The sequence below is a fragment of the Entelurus aequoreus genome, linkage group LG05 (genome assembly GCF_033978785.1).
Source record: "Entelurus aequoreus isolate RoL-2023_Sb linkage group LG05, RoL_Eaeq_v1.1, whole genome shotgun sequence".
NCBI lineage: Eukaryota > Metazoa > Chordata > Actinopteri > Syngnathiformes > Syngnathidae > Entelurus > Entelurus aequoreus.
In genome coordinates this window covers 59,056,918-59,077,245 of record NC_084735.1, presented here as the reverse complement: position 1 = coordinate 59,077,245, position 20,328 = coordinate 59,056,918, and the positions used below count along the sequence as shown (strand labels likewise).

The following is a 20,328-nucleotide window of genomic DNA, read 5'->3' as shown; positions in this document are numbered from 1 at the left end:
ATATCGGATAGTAGGTGGGTTTTTTTTTTTTACTCTTTGCGTTCATATATTGCTATGTTTGTTGCATTTTTGTTGCGTTTCACTTCATTGTAAAATATGTCGATCGAGAGGGGTTGTGACGTTCATATGTTGTCAATATTCAGTGTTTTATCGTTCATAGTTAATATTGTAAAACAAACATTCTTTATTTTCATGTACATTCAGGGTGTCTCATTCAGTAAAAAAAAATGTAATTCCATTTTGTTTAAGGCGGTCTGTCATCAATGTTTTTAGCATTCAATCAGACAATTATTGTGAGGTTTTGTATTTGTGTTCCTAAAAACAGATATACCGGCCCACGGACACATTTTTTCTCTAAATTTGGCCCCTCGAGCCCAAAATAATTGCCCAGGCCTGGTACAGACAAATATATGCGCATACACATACAAAGACAAGGTGACGGTAACACCATCAAATAAGTGAACACATACCTAAATTATGAAAAACTAATAGGAGACAACTTTGTGATTATTTAATGAATTTTAATCAATATTTATTGTTTATTAATCAATAAATGCTAAATTATTTATCTTATATTTTGTGTTATGTGTGACAAAGCAAATACGTGTTAAATGTAATATACCTCATACATTATTTATTACATTTTCAGAATATGTAAAGCTCAGTCTATCTATTCATCTGTTATCAATCTATCCACCCACCCATCCATTGATCATATATCATATATAATCAAATGTAGACACTTTTTCTTATACTTTCTGATCTCTCTCTCTATGTCCACTACTTGCTGTACATATCCTACAAAGTCAGTCCTACACTGTTTCAATGTCCATTTCTCGGATGATGCAATTATTGATGCTGATTGTTGATGACTGAAGTGTTGATACCAACCAAACCTAACACCCCCGCCCAGACCTGGTAACAGACAATGAAGACGACTATTTTTGGCCAAATTAGGATTTACAAACTTATACCTTTGTAGCCAAATATACTGCTGCTTATAGAAGCGAGCACGAAGGAAGAGGGAACTTGGAGACAAGGTATTTTGACATAAATGGATTGCTTACCCAAAATCAACAGGAAACGTACCGGGCCAGCTCAAGTGAGTCACTTTAATATCATTAATGTTGCACGCAGCACGCCATGTGTGTTAGTACAACTACAGTGCTTGCGCTGTCTGGCTAGCTAATGAAATGTGGGCTAATACTTTACAGATACTGTAATATGATTGTTCATGTTTTTCAGTCAGTACAGATTGGTGTCATATCGCACACGTTTCGAGTTAAAAGTTAAAGTACCACTGACAGTCACACACACACTAGGTGTGGTAAAATTACCCTCTGCATTTGACCCATTCCCTTGTTCCACCCCCTGGGAGGTGAGGGGAGCAGTGAGCAGCAGCGGTGGCAGCGCTCGGGAATCATTTTGGTGATTTAATCCCCAATTCCAAACCTTGATGCTGAGTGCTGTCACGCCAATTTTGTTCCCATTACAAAAACCTTCCTAGCACCCATTTACTTCCGGGGTCATTTCCGCTTACGTCATTTCCTCTTACGTCTTTGACAGCGATCGATAGCACTTCGTTTGACTCTTTTTTTATAATACAGCGTTAACAAAACATCTGTATTAATCGGACAAGTATTAATCTGACAAATTAATTTGAGGATATTCCTGACTGCACATTTGACTCGTGGACATATGCGGAAATTAATAACAGTGTACAATAAGTTAATTTATTATCAATCAACATTATTAAACTTTATTAAAACTAAATTTATTCGTTAAATTCAGGTTTTTTTTAGTTCTCTGTGTAAGTGAACTAAATTAAAATGACATTTATGTGCACATATGTACCTCAGTGAAGTCAGATGACCCGTGGTCAGACAAACGACAGTATTTAGAATAAGAACATAATAATAAAGAAAAACCTTGGGTATTTCTTCAAGACTTTAAAATGAGGCAAAAAACTGCAATGTAAGATGTTTTTTTTATTGTTTACAAATGTTTTGTTCCAAACATTGCACGAGCTGCACCTAAAGAATGGGGAACACAGATAAAGGACAAAGCGTCAATTATAATCACAAGTGGTGGTCACCTCAGAAGTAGACATGTTATAGTGAAAAGCTCTTAAACCCCATCAAGGTACAAACCAATAAAGGTTATTAGATTATTATTTTTGAACCAGTTATTTTTCCCCCAGCTTACATATTTCTCCAATCATTTTTTTTATGGAGCAACATAGGTATGATACAATTTATTCACTTTTGTGTCATGGCATACCAGTACTGTATTCAGTTAATCTTTGATGACGCAGTCGATGGCCTGGACTGAGTTTCTGGATACCCTAAAGACTGGCTGAAGAATGCCCTGCAATAGGCCGCTCGCCTTGTCTGTCTAATAACAGAACCTCTGGCCATGCCTTTGGGGAAATTGAAGAAAAGCTCTTCAGATTACAGTTACTAATCCATCCATCCATCCATCCATTTTCTACCGCTTGTCCCTTTTTGGGGTCGCGGGGGGTCGCTGTAGCCTATCTCAGCTGCATTCGGGCGGAAGGCAGGGTACACCCTGGACAAGTCGCCACCTCATCGCAGGCAGTTACTAATCATGATAAACAATACATCAGATATTTCAAGAAGTTGTCCTACCCTTCAATGCCAAAGCGCTCCATTAGAAGGACACACCACCAACGCCGGATTGACTGCATGTCCAGCTAGAGCAGATATAACAATGAGTTCATTATTTTTACCTCTCAGAGCCGCTTATTTTGAAATCTTTTAAATATCTAAATACTTACCACACTGTAGTGAAAAGTAGTGTCCGTACAGAGCCAGAGGGAGTACTAAAAATAGAAAATAGTAATTTTTCTGAGCACATGTAATAATTGTGTAATGAAAAAAATATTTCTCTACTTTGTAATAATCTACTAAATTGATGAAAAGAGCCGTCAACATCAATACTGGAAATGTGATGGATAGGAATATCTCTGGAAGCAATAATTGCAACCAAATATTTGTGTAATTTGATACTGTTTTTCACATCATTGTGGGGGAAGTTTAACCTACTCTTCTTCTTTAAAAATGCTCAACTTACCATGAGCATGAAAACACCACAGTCATTCCCCGAGGTCTGGCGTGGGATCTCCTGGTAATACACCTTAGCACCATGAAAATGTATACAGCCTTTGGGTTTACTACAAGACATTTATATTTTATAGAGTAAACCTATTACCTGCATGTCTTTTCCAGTGAGCTCACTCCAGCTTCCTGGGACGATGTGCTGCGCAATGCTCCTGCAGTAAAAAAGCCAAATGTGAATCAAATAAAATGCAATAAGCCACTTGGCATATTAAAACATGAGGTCAAATTGTAAATAAACAAGTGAAAATTCTATTAGAACACTGCCAAAGCATGAACAAAATCACGTTTCACCAGTACTGGTCCATGACTCTATGGTAGGGGACCCCTGTAGCACACCACTGGAACATGGCTAGAATGGGAACATAGCCGAAAGAAGAACATGTCTAAAACATGAGCATAGCGGGGAAGGGAAAAATGACTAGAACAGAACCATAGCCAAAACCAGAACATGGCTGGAACAAAAAGTGGCCAAAATGGAACTGTGGCCAGGATTATTATAAAGGGACCTAAATATGTCTCTGTACACCTCATCACCAAAACCAGATGGCCAAAGGGCAAACTGAGAGTCCAGCAAGAGAATTTCTCTCTTTGCCGGCCTCAACACCAACAATGGTCAATGCAGAAAGAGGCATAAATAATGTAATTGCACAAGAATTATAAGATATCTCCAGTATTTTTCTTTTCAACACTTACACGAAGGTAATGCTCTGGCCCGTTGTGCTTGCTCCACGCTGGGAAGAGGAGTGCATCCTTTAGATGTGCATCCCTCTGTAGTAAACATTTATGAATATTTTAGAAAGAAATTTCAGATTAGTGTAGCTATTATCATTCAAATTTCATTGTACTCACTGGAAGGCTTGACATTGGATCGACGTCTTTGTGCTTCCACGTTGGTACAATATACATGTTGGCAATGAAGACATCTTTGCCCTGGAACAGTTTTGAATCCAAAAACATGAGGATATGTGAGCTTTTATATTAACCATTGAATCAGATTTTTTAATGACCAAAAGCAGCCTCTGTTGTGCAGCTCTAAGAAATCATACATGTCTCTGAGCAGCTTCCTGAACCAGCTGGAGGCAAGCATTTCCCATCGGTCATCACATTACAGATGTAACAAAGTTATACATATCCATGGAATAAGCAGTCAAGTGAAACAAACATAACAGTTACAGTACTGACCGTGGAGTCCATGTCTCTGGACAACCCGAGAGACCAAAACTCTTCTCGGGTTAAACACACCCCTCCCTCTTTAACGATCAGTTCCATAGCTGGACGATCGCAGGCCAAAACATACTCGAGCTGTTCATGAGAAAATTTTACATTACTCGACTTGAAGATAACCTTGGCCACTTCACAAAGCAATAAATGTATATATTTTTAATCATATACTGGCTCCAATGTCAAAATTTTACTCAATTTGAAACCTGCTCACCAGTTGTTTCTGGTCGGGGTGCAGCTCCTTTTTCCAGGGTGATGTGGGGCCAGCATATGTATGGTCCGTGAAACAATGACACTGGACATGTGTCAATCATACAAATAGTTAGAAAGCTACATGTATGGACACATAAACACTTTTTTTCTGAAAAAGTACCTCAGTTTCCTCCTCCGATGATGAAGTCAGCATTTCAGCATCTCCTGGAAGCACAGGGGCTGAAGGGGAATCCTTTGGCCAGCCAGGGTGAGTCCCTAAATGAGAGAGGAGGCATATTATGATACAGGAGAGGGATATTAAGAACTCTGAACAAAAATGCCTGTAAACAGCATTCAGTTTGACATACTCGAGCGCAGAGGTTTCAGTGATGCATACGGGGTCATCATATGCTTGGGCTTTCCATCCAGGGTCTCCAGCCTAACCATATTGTTTGGAAGAACCTCCATAACTCTGTAACATCAAGGGAATGAGTTCTGGCTTGGTCATCACCAATATGACAATCATGAAACATTTTACCAGTAACGTTGTGGTTAGAATTCAATATTGCATTCAAGCATGTGAGTACATTCAGACTGAATTACAATCCTAGAGTACAATAGTCAAAGACCACCATTTAGTTACCTCTTTCTTGAATTCAGTGCCCTGGTTAGTGAGGATAACTTCAGGCAAACCATGAGTAAAGAAAATGTCCCTCAAGGCCTGTGGGGCACCACAGAAATTATATTAGTACAATTAATAATTACAATACAATTTTATATATATATATATATATATATATATATATATATATATATATATATATATATATATATATATATATATATATATATATATATATATATATATAAAAAATTATGCACTTTAGTGGCTTTTTCCCTTTCTGATTATGGCCATGGGTAAGTGAAACACCAAAATATAAAGAATACCTCCTTCACATTGGCTGCTGTCTTTTTTGGGAATGTTCTTGCTTCAACCCACTTGGTGAAATAATCGGTCAAAGTGAGACAATATCTGTTCCCCTTAGACGACTTTTTCACAGGTCCAAAGAGGTCCACACCTAGAGCATGAATTCCAGTTCTCAGTTTAGCAAATATTTGAATGTGGACTGAGTTTTTGTATAGTTGTGCGTGAAAAGGTGAGGGATGTCTGAATAAAGCCACTCACCAACCATGTACCAAGGTGATACGACCTTGATGGGCTTTTAGCTCAGGCGCCTCGGTCTTTAATTTTTCAAAGCGCTGGCAGTCAGGACATGTGCGCACCTAAAAGCAGTAATAAAGGGAAACATATTGTAGATATAATTTGATTCCACAACACTTTGCGACCTACTACTAACTACTAACCTGAGTGTTTCAACTAAAAATAAAAATTAAAAGCAAATATCTTCCTTCTAGGAGCTTGCTTACCCAATCCAATGTGTCCTTTGTGATGGACCGCCAATAAAACCGGGGAGCAATCTTCGCTTGCATCCTCCGTGGTCCAAAATGGCCTGCATGGGCTTTGGTTAACACAACCACTTTCTCCTCCTCTGTCCAAATGACCCTTCTGTTCCCATGGTACAGGACCTCTTCTACACAGGACAGCAGCACACACAATATTGTAGTGAAATGCTTTCAACAATAATGTTGATTTAAAGTAGTACAGACATTTAACAGTATTATATATTAATTAATATTAGTGAAATGGTTTCAACAATAATGTTGATTTAAAGTACAGACATTTAACATTATTATATATTAATTAATATTAGTGAAATGGTTTCAACAATAATGTTGATTTAAAGTAGTACAGACATTTAACAGTATTATATATTAATTAATATTAGTGAAATGGTTTCAACAATAATGTTGATTTAAAGTAGTACAGACATTTAACAGTATTATATATTAATTAATATTTTTTGCACGTTACCACGAAGACAGACGTTCCCAGCAGCGGCCCTAACACTCCGCTTGAAATGTTTCGAAGCCTGCTGGTGTTTGACATAAGTCCCCTGGGAAAGATAAAGACAAATATCATTCAGTGACACCACCATTTTCAGGAGATTTGGATTCTATCGATTCTATCGATCGCTGTCAATGACATAAGAGGAAATGACTATATTATAAAAAATAAAAAAAACCCAGCGACGGGCAGTAAGAGGAAATGACGTACGTAAGAGGAAATGACGTAAGCGGAAATGACCCCGGAAGTAAATGGGGGCTAGGAAGGTTTTTGTAATGGGAAGAAAATTGGCGTGACAGCGCCAAGCAGGCAGGTAATGGGTCCCATTTTTAAAGTCTTTGGTATGACTTGAGTTGTTGTAGAAGCCAGCTTATCTCTTGCCGTTGTGAGCTTTTACAGCTAATACCGTAGCTCGCCGATGTGTTACTACGATAGAAACAGACTTCCTCAGTGTTCGCTCCTACAAAAACAATAACAACACCTTGGTTATTATACAGGTTACGGAACGTAAATTAAGTATTGTTGATGTATTTTTCAAGTGATTTAGAGGTAGAATTGATTGCTCCCATTAGATGCATTGCTAGCCAACTAGAAAAAGCCGGGTTTTATGCTAGAAAAAAATAAAAATAAAACATTTGTCTTCTTGTGTCTTATAATGATGGTGAAGTTGGTGAACGATAGGAAAAATTCCAAAAAAAAAAGTGCAGTTCCCCTTTAAAACCAGAAAGTTGCCATTTGAAATGACTATAGTTTTGTCTCATGTCTGATATGTTTTTTTATTTATTTATTTATTACAAAATCAAACAACATAATAAACATCCTCTGTGTCTGGTGGAGGAGTTCAATTAGTTATATTTATAATAATGAAATACCAAAAAAATGTTTTAATAATTTAAATTTCGTTATGACTAAAACAACGGACTGTCTTATTGTGGCGGTCCGCTCCCTGTATGATTAGTATCAGAGCTTGGTCCGCATTGCCGGCAGTAAGTCGGACCCGTTTCCAGTGAAGGTTGGACTCCGCCAAGGCTGCCCTTTGTCACCGATTCTGTTCATAACTTTGATGGACAGAATTTCTAGGCGCAGTCAGGGCGTTGAGGGTATCTGGTTTGGTGGCTGCAGGATTAGGTCTCTGCTATTTGCAGATGATGTGGTCCTGATGGCTTCATCTGGCCAGGATCTTCAGCTCTCACTGGATCGGTTCGCAGCCGAGTGTGAAGCGACTGGGATGAGAATCAGCACCTCCAAGTCAGAGTCCATGGTTCTTGCCCGGAAAAGGGTGGCGTGCCATCTCCGGGTTGGTGAGGAGATCTTGCCCCAAGTGGAGGAGTTCAAGTACCTCAAAGTCTTGTTCACGAGTGAGGGAAGAGTGGATCGTGAGATCGACAGGCGGATCGGTGCGGCTTCTTATGTAATGCGGACGCTGTATCGATCCGTTGTGGTGAAGAAGGTGAGCCGGAAGGCAAAGCTCTCGATTTACCGGTCGATCTACGTTCCCATCCTCACCTATGGTCATGAGCTTTGGGTCATGAACGAAAGGACAAGATCACGGGTAGTAGCGGCCGAAATGAGTTTCCTCCGCCGGGTGGCGGGTCTCTCCCTTAGAGATAGGGTGAGAAGCTCTGTCATCCGGGAGGAGCTCAAAGTAAAGCCGCTGCTCCTCCACATCGAGAGGAGCCAGATGAGGTGGTTCGGGCATCTGGTCAGGATGCCACCCGAACGCCTCCCTAGGGAGGTGTTTCGGGCACGTCCGACCGGTAGGAGGCCACGGGGAAGACCCAGGACACGTTGGGAAGACTATCTCTCCCGGCTGGCCTGGGAACGCCTCGGGATCCCCCGGGAGGAGCTGGACGAAGTGGCTGGGGAGAGGGAAGTCTGGGCTTCTCTGCTTAGGCTGCTGCCCCCGCGACCCGACCTCGGATAAGCGGAAGAAGATGGATGGATGGATGGATTATGACTAAAACAAAATAAACATCTGAAGGTAAAAAAAATATCAAAGTTTTAAAAAATAGCACTGTAATAAGATCGTTTTTTTTTTTAACAGTTCACTTTATTTTAGTCATAATTGAAGTAATATCCTCCTGAGAATAAGCGACATTTTTGTATTAGTTTGGAGGACGCTACAGTTCTCAGCAGGAAATAGCACAGATTTCAGTTATATTTACAACAATGAAAAAAACTAAATCATGTATGTTTCTCTTTGTTAAATGTTTATCAGAAAAAAACACACAAATAAATATTAAATATCTGAAATCAAATATTTTTTTGACTTGACTATATTGTGACCTCAAAATCCTTCATAAGACTTCAGGAATTAATTTTGCTTTAACATCTAAATGTTAGAAATAAACAGACATGACACATATCCTGTCTGTGTGTACATTTACTTTGTATATCGTAATATTGCTGACCTTTCACCTGTTAAGTATCTGTTGAAAAACAAGGTTTATATGTTCATTAAATGTCATAAAATAAAACATGACCAACAAACGCTATCTTTTCAACGCCGGTCAACTGTGACGTCTTTTCCTTTGGCAACAGTTGAGAAGTTAATTTGTAATCAGTGTGTGCACTTCGGCTCAGGAAAAAGTGTCTTATCAAATTGTGACCTAATAGGGAGAAGTCATGTATGAAGCATGCATGAGTTGAAGGGAAAAGTGCTGATTTGAGTAAAAATCTATGTTTTTATTCACCTAATGTAAAAAACGTATCAGAGTAATGGTGAAAGAAAGTAGAGGATGAAAGCAGCAGAGCCGCTGAAGGGGAGCTCAGGCTGAGAAATGACGAGTAGGCAACTTTCCATGTGATGTAAGAAATATGTTAAACATCCACACATACCTGCACGGCACAGGAATGTTCCGGAATGTTGTGTTTGCACGGCAAGGCTGCATGTCTGCTCAGCAAACAGATGCTACACTGGTTACACTGGTTAGCGTCAACAGACCACAACACCTACATATAACATGTAACAGTGTTTACAATGAATCATTCTGCTCAATTATTGCCATTTATTGTTAGATAAGCTTCAATTGATCCTCTTTTTTTAACTGTAAATGTGATAAAAACATATTTTAAACTACTCAAAATGTGTATTGTTTCATCCCAGGGAACATTCTTTCTTTTTTAACAAGATTACTAAGATTAAGCGTAACATGACTGTAAGGAACAGAAGTATTTAGCATTGAATTAGAAAATACATGAAATATAATTTATGCTAATTGCATGTTGACACTTAACACATTACAATGATTCAATGGAATTATTTCACAAATAAATGACATAACAATGATGTAGGTCATTGGTCCCCAACCACCGGGCCGCGGCCCGGTACCGGTCCGTGGATCAATTGGTACCAGGCCGCACAAGAAATTTAAAAAAAAAAAAAATATATATATATATATATATATATATATATATATATATATATATATATATATATATATATATATATATATATATATATATATGTATATATATGTATATATATATATTTTTTTTTTTTTACTAAATCAACATAAAAAACACAAGATACACTTACAATTAGTGCACCAACCCCCCCAAAAAACCCTCCCCCATTTACTCATTCACACTCATTCGCACAAAAGGGTTGTTTATTTCTGTTATTAATATATCTGGTTCCTACATTATATATCAATATAGATCAATAAAGTCTGCAGGGATACAGTCCGTAAGCACGCATGATTGTATTTTTTTATGACAAAAAAAAAAAAAATCAATAAATACCATAGAGGGGGTTAAGTGCAGGCAAACAGCCCTTTCATTAGGAACTACAGAGTGAGCACATACATTAAAGCAGGGATAATAGTGTACAGTACGTCCATACACCATACATAGTGTAACAAAACAGTGATCCAGTGTTGTCAGATGAACGGCAGCTGACGTAAGAATCCTCCTGATTGCCGACCAGGGTCAGGTGTGTATCCTGTTTGACAAGCAGGAAACAGGTGAGAGAAACTCAAACAAGAGGTCAAGTAGCGGAACATGGAGGCAAACAGGAAGTGGAACAAAAATAAGAGCGCTGGACAGGACATGATAGAAATGTCAGGAAGATAGCAAACTGTCATGTGGAATCATGACAGATAATGATGTAATACTACAATTACTAGTCAGTCGCTTTAAGTAACGCAAACAAAATCCAGAGAACAACTTCAACAAGAGCTATCGATGCTAAGCTAACAAACCCAGTTATTGCTTTTTGCCCTCACTGGCCTCAGATGTCACTTGGCAACAGGCACCGCCTTATAAAGGTACACACTCTGTAAAAACAACCATCGTAAATTTGACGGTAAAAAATTGCCTGCTCAGTCGGAAGAATTTTATTTGGTTTTTACTGCAAATGCAGTAAAAAATGCAGCACTGTTAAAATGACTACCTTAAATCTAGTGACTTTTCTTTTACAGTATACTCCGATTTCGGAAAAATCTCTATATGCAAGATATTTGAAGGTTTAAAAAAGTAACACATGAATTACATTCCTGAGTAATAGGTGGGTTGCAACTTGCAATCACGTGAACTAGAGGCACATCTGAGCACTTCTAGGTTTTAGGCGATGGTGTAAGCACCATTAGGATACTGTTTTTTCCCATGAATCAGTGCAGATTTAGGCTTATTTTGAAAGGTTTAGAGGTAAATATATAAGTGATCATGAAAAAAAGATCTAAAATGGAATTGAGTGAATTTTTACACTCTTAAGAAAAGAAAAAAAAGAAATAAAAGAATAATTTAAACCATTTATCATGACCATGAGGTTACTGCTACCTCACTTAATTTGACATTTAGAGAAAAAAAGATTTTAAATTAATTAAACATTAATCAGTGAAAGACGATGTTGGACTTATTTGTGCATCACTAAGTACTGTACTTGATTGACATAACGAGTGCTGTGCTGCTGTGACTGTGATGCTAATGAGTAAAAGGATAAGTTTGTTTGCAGTTGATTTCCTGCTACAAATATTAGTCTCATTTACAATTCATGTCTGCTGTTGTTTTTTATTATGTGAAGTATATTTTGTCTCATTATTTAGCTGTATATGTCACTGTTGTTCAGCAATGTTTTCTAGCAATATCAAGATTCAGTGTATGCTGTTGAGCCTACGAGAGATTTATTCATCTACTTTATTAATACTATTAAGGATATTATCTTGATGCTAACAAATATTACCAAAGAAGCTGTAATGTGGTCATACTTGTCGAATGAAGCACTTGGCTTTCCTGCGTAACAGCTAAGCTTTTGGTTTCTGTTGTGAAAATCGAAAAAGAAAATACGGTGGATTGGACCAATTGGATTGTTTATAAATGAAATAAATAAATGAACTGAACTGAACAGGAAGTGCAAGTAAGGAAATAAGGAATTAACAAACCAAAACACTGGAAGAAAAAAAAAAAAAAATTCAACTGTGGTGAGGAAATATGACAATATCTCATTAATTATGACTTCATCCTATTTTCAGAATATGCAACACAAAACAAAAAAGGCTACACTTTTTACACGCTTAGTTTGGTAAAGGTGCTTCAAATTATATTTTACTGTCATTTAGAGTACATATACTGTATTGGATTACTGTTATTTAAGAGTAGATATATGGCATTACTGTTATCTAAGATTACATATACTGTATTGTATTACTGTCATTTAGTGTACACTATACTACTGTGTTGTATTCTTGTCATTTAATAGTACATATACTGTATTGTGTTACTTTCATTTAGTGTACATCATACAGTAATTCTCTGTTGTATTACTGTCATTTAAGAGTAGCTAGACATAATATACCGTAATTTCCGGACTATAAGCCGCTACTTTTTCCCCTCGTTCTGGTCCCTGCGGCTTATACAACGGTGCGGCTTATTTACGGCCTGTTCTTCTCCGACACCGACGGAGAGGATTTCGGTGGTTTTAGTACGCAGGAGGAAGACGATGACACGATGATTAAAGACTGACTTTTCATATACCGGTAGGCTGGTTATTTTGATAACGTACAGGCGAGCACTTTGTATTACTTTGCACCGTTGTATTATTTGTACTCTGCACGAATGCTGTTCGCCATGTCAAAGATGTGAAAGTTTGATTGAATGATTGAAAGATTTATTGTTAATAAATGGGACGCTTTGCGTTCCCAAACAGTCATCTCTGTCCCGACAATCCCCTCCGTGGTAGCAGGAACCCCTATATACTACGGTAATTACACATCAAAACCCTGCGGCTTATAGTCGGGTGCGGCTTATATATGGAGCAATCTGTATTTCCCCTAAATTTAGCTGGTGCGGCTTATAGTCAGGTGCGGCTTATAGTCCGGAAATTACGGTACATATACATACATACATATTATTTTAGAGTACACATATAGTATTTAGGAGTACATATGTAGTATTTTAGAGAACATAGAGTATATAGTATTTTAGAGTACCCATATATTATTCAAGAGTACATATATACTATTTTAGAGTACATATATTATTTTGAAGTACACATATAGTATTTAAGAGTACATATATACTATTTTAGAGTACATATATTATTTTTGAAGTACACATATAGTATTTAAGAGTACATACACTACCGTTCAAAAGTTTGGGGTCACATTGAAATGTCCTTATTTTTGAAGGAAAAGCACTGTACTTTTCAATGAAGATAACTTTAAACTAGTCTTAACTTTAAAGAAATACACTCTATACATTGCTAATGTGGTAAATGACTATTCTAGCTGCAAATGTCTAGTTTTTGGTGCAATATCTACATAGGTGTATAGAGGCCCGTTTCCAGCAACTATCACTCCAGTGTACTAATGGTACAATGTGTTTGCTCATTGGCTCAGAAGGCTAATTGATGATTAGAAAACCCTTGTGCAATCATGTTCACACATCTGAAAACAGTTTAGCTCGTTACAGAAGCTACAAAACTGACCTTCCTTTGAGCAGATTGAGTTTCTGGAGCATCACATTTGTGGGGTCAATTAAATGCTCAAAATGGCCAGAAAAAGAGAACTTTCATCTGAAACTCGACAGTCTATTCTTGTTCTTAGAAATGAAGGCTATTCCACAAAATTGTTTGGGTGACCCCAAACTTTTGAACGGTAGTGTATATACTATTTTAGAGTACATATATAGTATTTAAGAGTACACATGTAGTATTTTAGAGTACACATTATGTATTTTGTAGCACATTCATAGTATTTTAGAGTACACATATAGTATTTAGGAGTACATATGTAGTATTTTAGAGAATATACAGTATATAGTATTTTAGAGTACACATATAGTACTTAAGAGTACATATATACTATTTTAGAGTATATATATTATTTTGAAGTACACATATAGTATTTAAGAGTACATATATACTATTTTAGAGTACATATATTATTTTTGAAGTACACATATAGTATTTAAGAGTACATATATACTATTTTAGAGTACACATATAGTATTTAAGGGTACACATGTCATATTTTAGAGTGCACATCTAGTATTTTAGAACAGTGGTCCCCAACCACCGAGCCGCTGTATTTTTTTATTTATTAAATCAACATAAAAAACACAAGATACACTTACAATTAGTGCACCAACACAAAAAACCTCCCTCCCCCATTTACACTCATTCACACTCATTCGCACAAAAGGGTTGTTTCTTTCTGTTATTAATATATCTGGTTCCTACATTATATATCAATATAGATCAATACAGTCTGCAGGGATACAGTCTGTAAGCACACATGATTGTATTTTTTTTGTCCGTGGGACAAATTTTCAAGCGTTGACCGGTCCGCAGTTACAAAAAGGTTGGGGACCACTGTGTATGTAGTATTGTATAATGGAGTTTGTTTATTGGGTGGTCCCTGACATTCCAGCAGTGACTCGGCCATGTTTGTTAGAAACAATAGTGATTATGTTTGACAACAATAGGTGGAAATACTTTTATGACATAACAGGAATCATTCTTACACACGTGACAATTTTAAGCAAGCTGCGGGGGAAACACAACTTTGTCAAATATTCCTTTCCTCGTTTCAAACTTCTCACACTTCATTCATTGTGAAACATTGTCTGCTCTTTTCCTGCATATCTCTCTCTCTCTCTCGCTCTCTCTCTCGCTCTCTCTCTCTTTTCCTGCACTAATCTCTTTCTCTCTCTCTCTTTTCCTGCACTACTCTCTTATCTCTCTCTCTCTTTTCCTGTACTACTCTTTTCCTCTCTGACTCTTTTCCTGCACTACTCTCTTTCTTTTCTGCACCTCTCTCTCTCGCAGTCTCTCTCTCTCTCTCTTTCTCTCTCTCTCTCTCTCTCTCTCTCTCTCTCTCTCTCTCTCTCTCTCTCTCTCTCTCTCTCTCTCTCTCTATTTTTCTGCACTATTGTCTTTCTCTCTCCCTCTCTTTACCTGTACTACTCTTTTCTCTCTCTCTATTTTTCTGCACTATTGTCTTTCTCTCTCCCTCTCTTTACCTGTACTACTCTTTTTCTCTCCGACTCTTTTCCTGCATTACTCTCTTTCTGTTCTCCACCTAGCGCTCTCTCTCTCTCTCTTGCTCTCTTTTCCTGCGTCCCTCTCTCTCTTTTCCTGCACTACTCTCTTTCTCTCTTTTTCTGCACTATTGTCTTTCTCTCTCTCTCCCTTTACCTGTACTACTCTTTTTCTCTCTGACTCTTTTCCTGCACCTCTCTCTATTTTCCTGCACTAATCTCGCTCTCTCTTTACTGTAACTCTCTCTTTTTTCATGCACTACTCTATCTCTTTCGTGCACATCTCTCTCTCTCTTTCTCCCCTCTCTCTCTCTCTCTCTCTCTCTCTCTCTCTCTCTCTCTTTTTCCTGGACAACTCCCTCTCTCTCTTCACTACACAACTCTGTCTCTCTCTCCTTCTCTCTATTCTCGCTCGACCTGCTTATCCGACCAGAGCTGGGCCGCACACACTCCCGGTGCAAGGGCAGGGGGCGGGGTTTGCCGCTGTCAATCAGTAACCTGTGGAATTCAGAAAGACAAGTAGGTCCTGTCTGTGTCAGGCACTACCACACACTTACTCACACACTTACTCTCACACACACACACACTCGCACACATATTCTCTTACGCGCACACACACGCACACACACACACGCACACACAGTTACAAACTCTCAAACACTCTTCTCTGCGCTTCTCGACGTCTAAAAAGTGTTCCAATGGCTGACCACACGTCTCCAGACTACTTCAGCTGTAGTCTGTGCGTGAAGCTGCTGAGGGACCCGGTGGCCATTCCCTGCGGCCACAGCTTCTGCATGAACTGCATCAGCGGCTACTGGAACGAGGCGGACTACACGGGGATCTACATCTGCCCCCAGTGCAAGATCACCTTCACCCAGAGGCCAGTGCTGCGGCCCAACGCCACGCTCAGTATGGTGGCCGAGAAAATCAAGAAGAGCGCCTTGGACGTCAACGTCCACACTCTGCAAGGGAATGGCTACGCCGGGCCGGGCGACGTACCGTGCGACTTCTGCTCTGGGAAGAAACTCAAGGCTGTCAAATCATGTCTCAACTGTCTGGCGTCGTACTGCGAGAAGCACCTGAAGCCTCACTACGAGTCGGCCACCTTCAAAAGGCACAAGCTGGTGGAGCAGCTGGGAAACTTGGACAGGAAGATCTGCCCACAGCACCAAAAGCCTTTGGAGCTCTTCTGTCGAACCGACCAGATGTGTGTCTGCGCCATCTGCACAGTCAGCGAGCACAAAGGTCACGACATCGTTTCTGCCGAGGCCGAGAGGAGCGACAAGCAGGTGAGCCATGCAGAAAAGCACGCAAAAATAACATACACACTGCAGTGTGTACTTCTCATATCACGCACTAAATATTCTCCATGCTCTCAGGATCGTTTGAAATACGCTCTAAAGACTCCAAAACCTTTGCAAATTAAAATATATACAAGGTGAAAAAAAGAAACAAACATTCACTTCATTGCCTATACATTATCATAACGTAATACAAATGTTTGTATAAAACTGTTACACTTAATGTCTAATAAAATTATTTAACAAATACATGTATTTATTTATACAACTGTATAAATTGTGAAAAAGAAGAAACCATTATTTACTTAATTACTAATAATTAAACAGATTGATTTATTTCAAATAGTGCCTATATTAAAATTGCTTAATTACAAATGTTTTAAACACTATTCAAAATAAACATAGTTTAATTTAAATAGTGCCGATATTAATTTTCTAAATAATATGTTATATAATACAAAATACTATGTGATACTTAATATCAAATCAATTTATTGAATAAATGTGTTTATTTATACATTGTAAAAAAAAACCTTAAAACTTAAACTTAAAAAACAATTAAGAAATGTACTACATATCAAATATTTGTAATACTTAATATCAAATACAATATTCTAATAAATGAATGTATTTATTTATACAGATAAATTCATTGGAAAAAAAAAGAAAAATTCACTTAAATGGGAACTGCACTTTTTTGGGAATTTTGTTTATGGTTCACAATCATTATGAGAGACAAGACGGCAGATGTATGATTTTAAGCATACATTATAAAAAGAAAGATTCACTTAATTACAAATAAATAAACACATGTATTTACTAAAAATTGGGCCTATATTAGTTTTTATAATAATATAGAATATAATATAAAATTATTTTGTGTTAATGGGAAATAAAATACTTAAATAAATAAATCAATACATTTGCTTATTTAAAATATATTTTATTGTATGCATGTATGTATGTATATACTGTATATCAAAAATCAATCAACGTTTACTTATATAGCCCTTAATCACAAATGTCTCAAAGGGCTGCACAAGCCACAACGACAGATCCCAAATCAGGGCAAGAAAAAGCTCAACCCAATGGGAACAACGAGAAACCTTGGAAGGGACTGCAGATGTGGGGACCCCCCTCCCCTTGGGTGACCGGTGCAATGGATGCTGAGTGGATACAGTTAATAGCGTTTAAGTCCAGTCCATAGTGAGGCCAGCAGTGGAACCTCTTGTATGTAGACAAGTCAGCAGCGCAGAGATGTCACCAAATGATGCAGAGGAGTGGTCTATCCCAGGTCCCGACTTGGAACAGCTTGGGCCTCCTTCATGGAAACTGATCCGTGGCCTGATAACCTCTCCACGCAGGAGAGGGGGCAAAGCAACAAAGAGAGAGGGCAGATCAACTGGTCTAAAAAGAGTCGTATTTAAAGGCTCGGGTAAACTAATGAGTTTTAGGACGGGACATCAATGAGGTAGCATTTAGGGCATTCCAGAGTACTGGAGCCTGAATAGAAACGCTCTAAAGCCTGCAGTCTTTTTGGGGGGTTCTGGGAATCACTAATAAGCCGGAGTTCTTAGAACGCAGATTTTTGGCTGGGACATATGGTATAATACAATCAGCAAGATAAAATGGAGCTGGACCATCTAGTAATTTATACGTAAGTAGTAAAACCTTAAAGATGCATCTTAAGTGCACAGGAAGCCAGTGCAGGTGAGCCAGTATAGGCGTAATATGATCAAACTTTCTTGTTCTTGTCAAAAGTCTAGTAGCCGCATTTTGTACCAACTGTAATCTTTTAATGATAGACATAGGGAGACCCGAAAATAATACGTTACATTAATCGAGACGAGACGTAACGAATGCATGAATAATGATCTCAGCATCAGTGGTGGACAAAATGTAACACATTTTAGCGATATTACAGAGATGAAAGAAGGCTGTTTAGTAACACTCTTAATGAGTGACTCAAATGAGAGAGTTGTGTCGAAAGTAATACCGAGATTCTTTACCGAGTCGGTTTGTGTAATTGTTTTGTTGTCAAATGTGAAGGTGGTAATATTAAATATGTGCCAGTGTCGAGCAGGACTGATAATCAGCATTTACGTTTTCATAGGATTCAGATGCAAAAAGTTGCTGGACATCCTCTGTTTAATTTCATTAAGACACGCCTCCAGGTGACTACAAACTGGCGTGTTGGTCAGCTGTAGGGGCATGTAAAGTTGGGTGTCATCAGAATAACAGTGAAAGCTAAAGCCATATTTGCACATGATGTCACCTACCGGCAGCATGTAGATGCTGAAGAATGCAGGGCCAAGAACCGAACCCGGTGGAACTCTGCATGTTACCTGAACATACTTTGAGGTCACATTGTTATGGGAGACACACTGCATCCTGTCAGTAAGATAGGAGTAAAACCAAGAAAAGGCTAAGTCTGACATAACAATACATGTTTTAATACATTCTAATAGAATGTTATGATTGACAGTATAAAAAGCGGCGCTAAGATCAAGAAGCAGCAACATAGATGACGCATCAGCATCCATAGTTAGCAATAGATCATTAGTCACTTTTGCGAGGGCTGTCTCAGTAGAGTGATTTGCCCTGAAACCGGACTGAAAGGGTTCACAGAAATTATTAGACGCTAAGTGTTCATTTAGCTGCTGTGCAACAATTTTTCGAGGATTTTCGGGGTAAAGGGAAGGTGGCACATCGGCCGGTAGTTTAGTCAGAATCGAAGTTAGGTCTTTTGAGCAGAGAATGAATAACCGCCGTTTTGCATGCTAGGGGAACAGGGAAATTGGTATGTTAATATTATTTATGGTCCTAATATTACAAACAGCTTCTTGATAAGTTTCCCAGGAAGTGGGTCAAGTAAACATGCTGTTCGTTTTGGCCCATTTACGAGTCGCAGGAATTCCTCTAATGTTATTTCTTTAAAAAGAGAGAGATTATTTTGGAGCTCAATATCCGTCGTACATACATTCGTATCTGCGTTAATAGAACCCAAATGGAGCTGGGACGCGTTATCTTTAATCTCCTTTCTAATGAGTTAAATTTTCTCAGTAAAGAATTTCATATAGTCATCAGCCGAGTGGGTGGAGCTAATGGGAGGAGTCCCGTGTTGGGTTAGCCATGCTACTGTATTAAACAAATATTCAGAATCGGTGCAATACTATCAATGGCGTTGCGCAGGGCATTTTTAAAGTTGTTAGCGAGGTTATCAATAGTTTGGGAATGGCGCCATTACCGAAGGCAGTAGGCCAGCAAGAGTCATCGTTATGGGCGCAGTAATTTTGAGGCTGCTAAAGCAGTGGTAACTTGTTGACAATGAGTCAGATCGTCAAATTTTATAAGGTAGTGATCGAACATTACTTTAGTTTACGGGAGTACCATAATTTTGCCGCTGGTGACACTCCAGACAAGCACTAGATCTATTGTATTACTGTTGCGATGTATGGGTTCATTTATTATTTGTGTAAGACCACAGCTGTCAATTCGAGTCTGGAGCGTCACATATTACAATTTATTTAATATACATAAATGTATATATTTAATATAATTTAATATAATACTATTATATATGGGCAGCACAGCGATACAGGGGTTAGTGCGTGTGCCTCACAATAAGAAGGTCCTGAGTTCGATCCCCAGGCTCAAGGTCTTTCTGTGTGGAGTTTGCATGTTCTCCCTGTGACTTCGTGGGTTTCCTCCAGGTACTCCGACTTCCTCCCGCCTCCAAAGACATGCACCTGGGGATAGATTGATTGGCAACACTAAATTGGCCCTAATGTGTGAATGTGAGGGTGAATGTTGTCTGTCTATCTGTGTTGGCCCTGCAATGGATGGATGGATTACTTTATACAAAATAATTCTGCACTTAATATAATTTAACTGTATATTTTATTAAATCAATACATGCATTTAAAATACTAATTTCATAGTAATATAATATAAAGTTATTTTATAATAATATTAAATAAAATACTAGATTATAATAATTAAATATATTTATTTAAATCGTATTTAAATC

General features: G+C 38.1%; 2 protein-coding genes across 11 annotated transcripts in view; one reads left to right on the top strand and one right to left on the bottom strand.

The window, feature by feature from the left end:
- Positions 1-1,997: 1,997 nt before the first annotated feature.
- LOC133650808 (uncharacterized) lies at positions 1,998-5,776 on the bottom strand. 8 transcript variants are annotated; one of them, XM_062048464.1, is made up of 14 exons: positions 5,740-5,776; positions 5,502-5,632; positions 5,197-5,274; positions 4,922-5,025; positions 4,735-4,829; positions 4,576-4,656; positions 4,323-4,442; positions 3,990-4,070; positions 3,834-3,908; positions 3,232-3,292; positions 3,094-3,144; positions 2,798-2,842; positions 2,688-2,713; positions 2,580-2,601 (listed from the first exon to the last, which is right to left on the bottom strand). In XM_062048464.1, exons 3-10 carry the CDS (start codon positions 5,247-5,249, stop codon positions 3,254-3,256), a joined length of 648 nt encoding a protein of 215 aa, XP_061904448.1. In that variant the 5' UTR covers positions 5,250-5,274; positions 5,502-5,632; positions 5,740-5,776; the 3' UTR covers positions 2,580-2,601; positions 2,688-2,713; positions 2,798-2,842; positions 3,094-3,144; positions 3,232-3,253. The 8 variants fall into 8 exon arrangements, with proteins under 8 accessions (XP_061904451.1, XP_061904450.1, XP_061904456.1 ...); XM_062048467.1 differs by lacking the exons at positions 3,232-3,292; positions 3,834-3,908; positions 3,990-4,070; positions 4,323-4,442 and adding an exon at positions 1,998-2,033 and having other exon boundaries at positions 2,287-2,584; positions 2,649-2,713; XM_062048466.1 differs by lacking the exons at positions 3,232-3,292; positions 3,834-3,908; positions 3,990-4,070; positions 4,323-4,442 and adding an exon at positions 2,004-2,033 and having other exon boundaries at positions 2,281-2,584; positions 2,649-2,713.
- A 9,113-nt stretch (positions 5,777-14,889) lies between these two features.
- ftr82 (finTRIM family, member 82) overlaps positions 14,890-20,328 on the top strand; it is a 32,145-nt gene continuing 26,706 nt past the window's right edge. The window contains exons 1-2 of one of the 3 annotated variants that reach the window (XM_062048462.1): positions 14,890-15,516; positions 15,718-16,286. In XM_062048462.1, the coding sequence (XP_061904446.1) occupies positions 15,792-16,286 (495 nt within the window). In that variant the 5' untranslated portion in view covers positions 14,890-15,516; positions 15,718-15,791. Of the gene's footprint in view, positions 16,287-20,328 lie in introns of all 3 variants that reach the window. The other 2 variants (XM_062048461.1, XM_062048460.1) reach the window with 2 other exon arrangements.

What these genes read in the sequence shown, in the direction of transcription:
- LOC133650808 (XM_062048464.1), bottom strand. Translation starts at nt 5,249, where the DNA reads ATGGTTTGCCTGAAGTTATCCTCACTAACCAGGGCACTGAATTCAAGA. An exon ending in GCACTGAATTCAAGAAAGAG is followed by an intron (nt 5,026 to 5,196) that starts GTAACTAAATGG and finishes TTGATGTTACAG; the next exon opens with AGTTATGGAGGTTCTTCCAA. An exon ending in CATCGGAGGAGGAAACTGAG is followed by an intron (nt 4,657 to 4,734) that starts GTACTTTTTCAG and finishes ACACATGTCCAG; the next exon opens with TGTCATTGTTTCACGGACCA.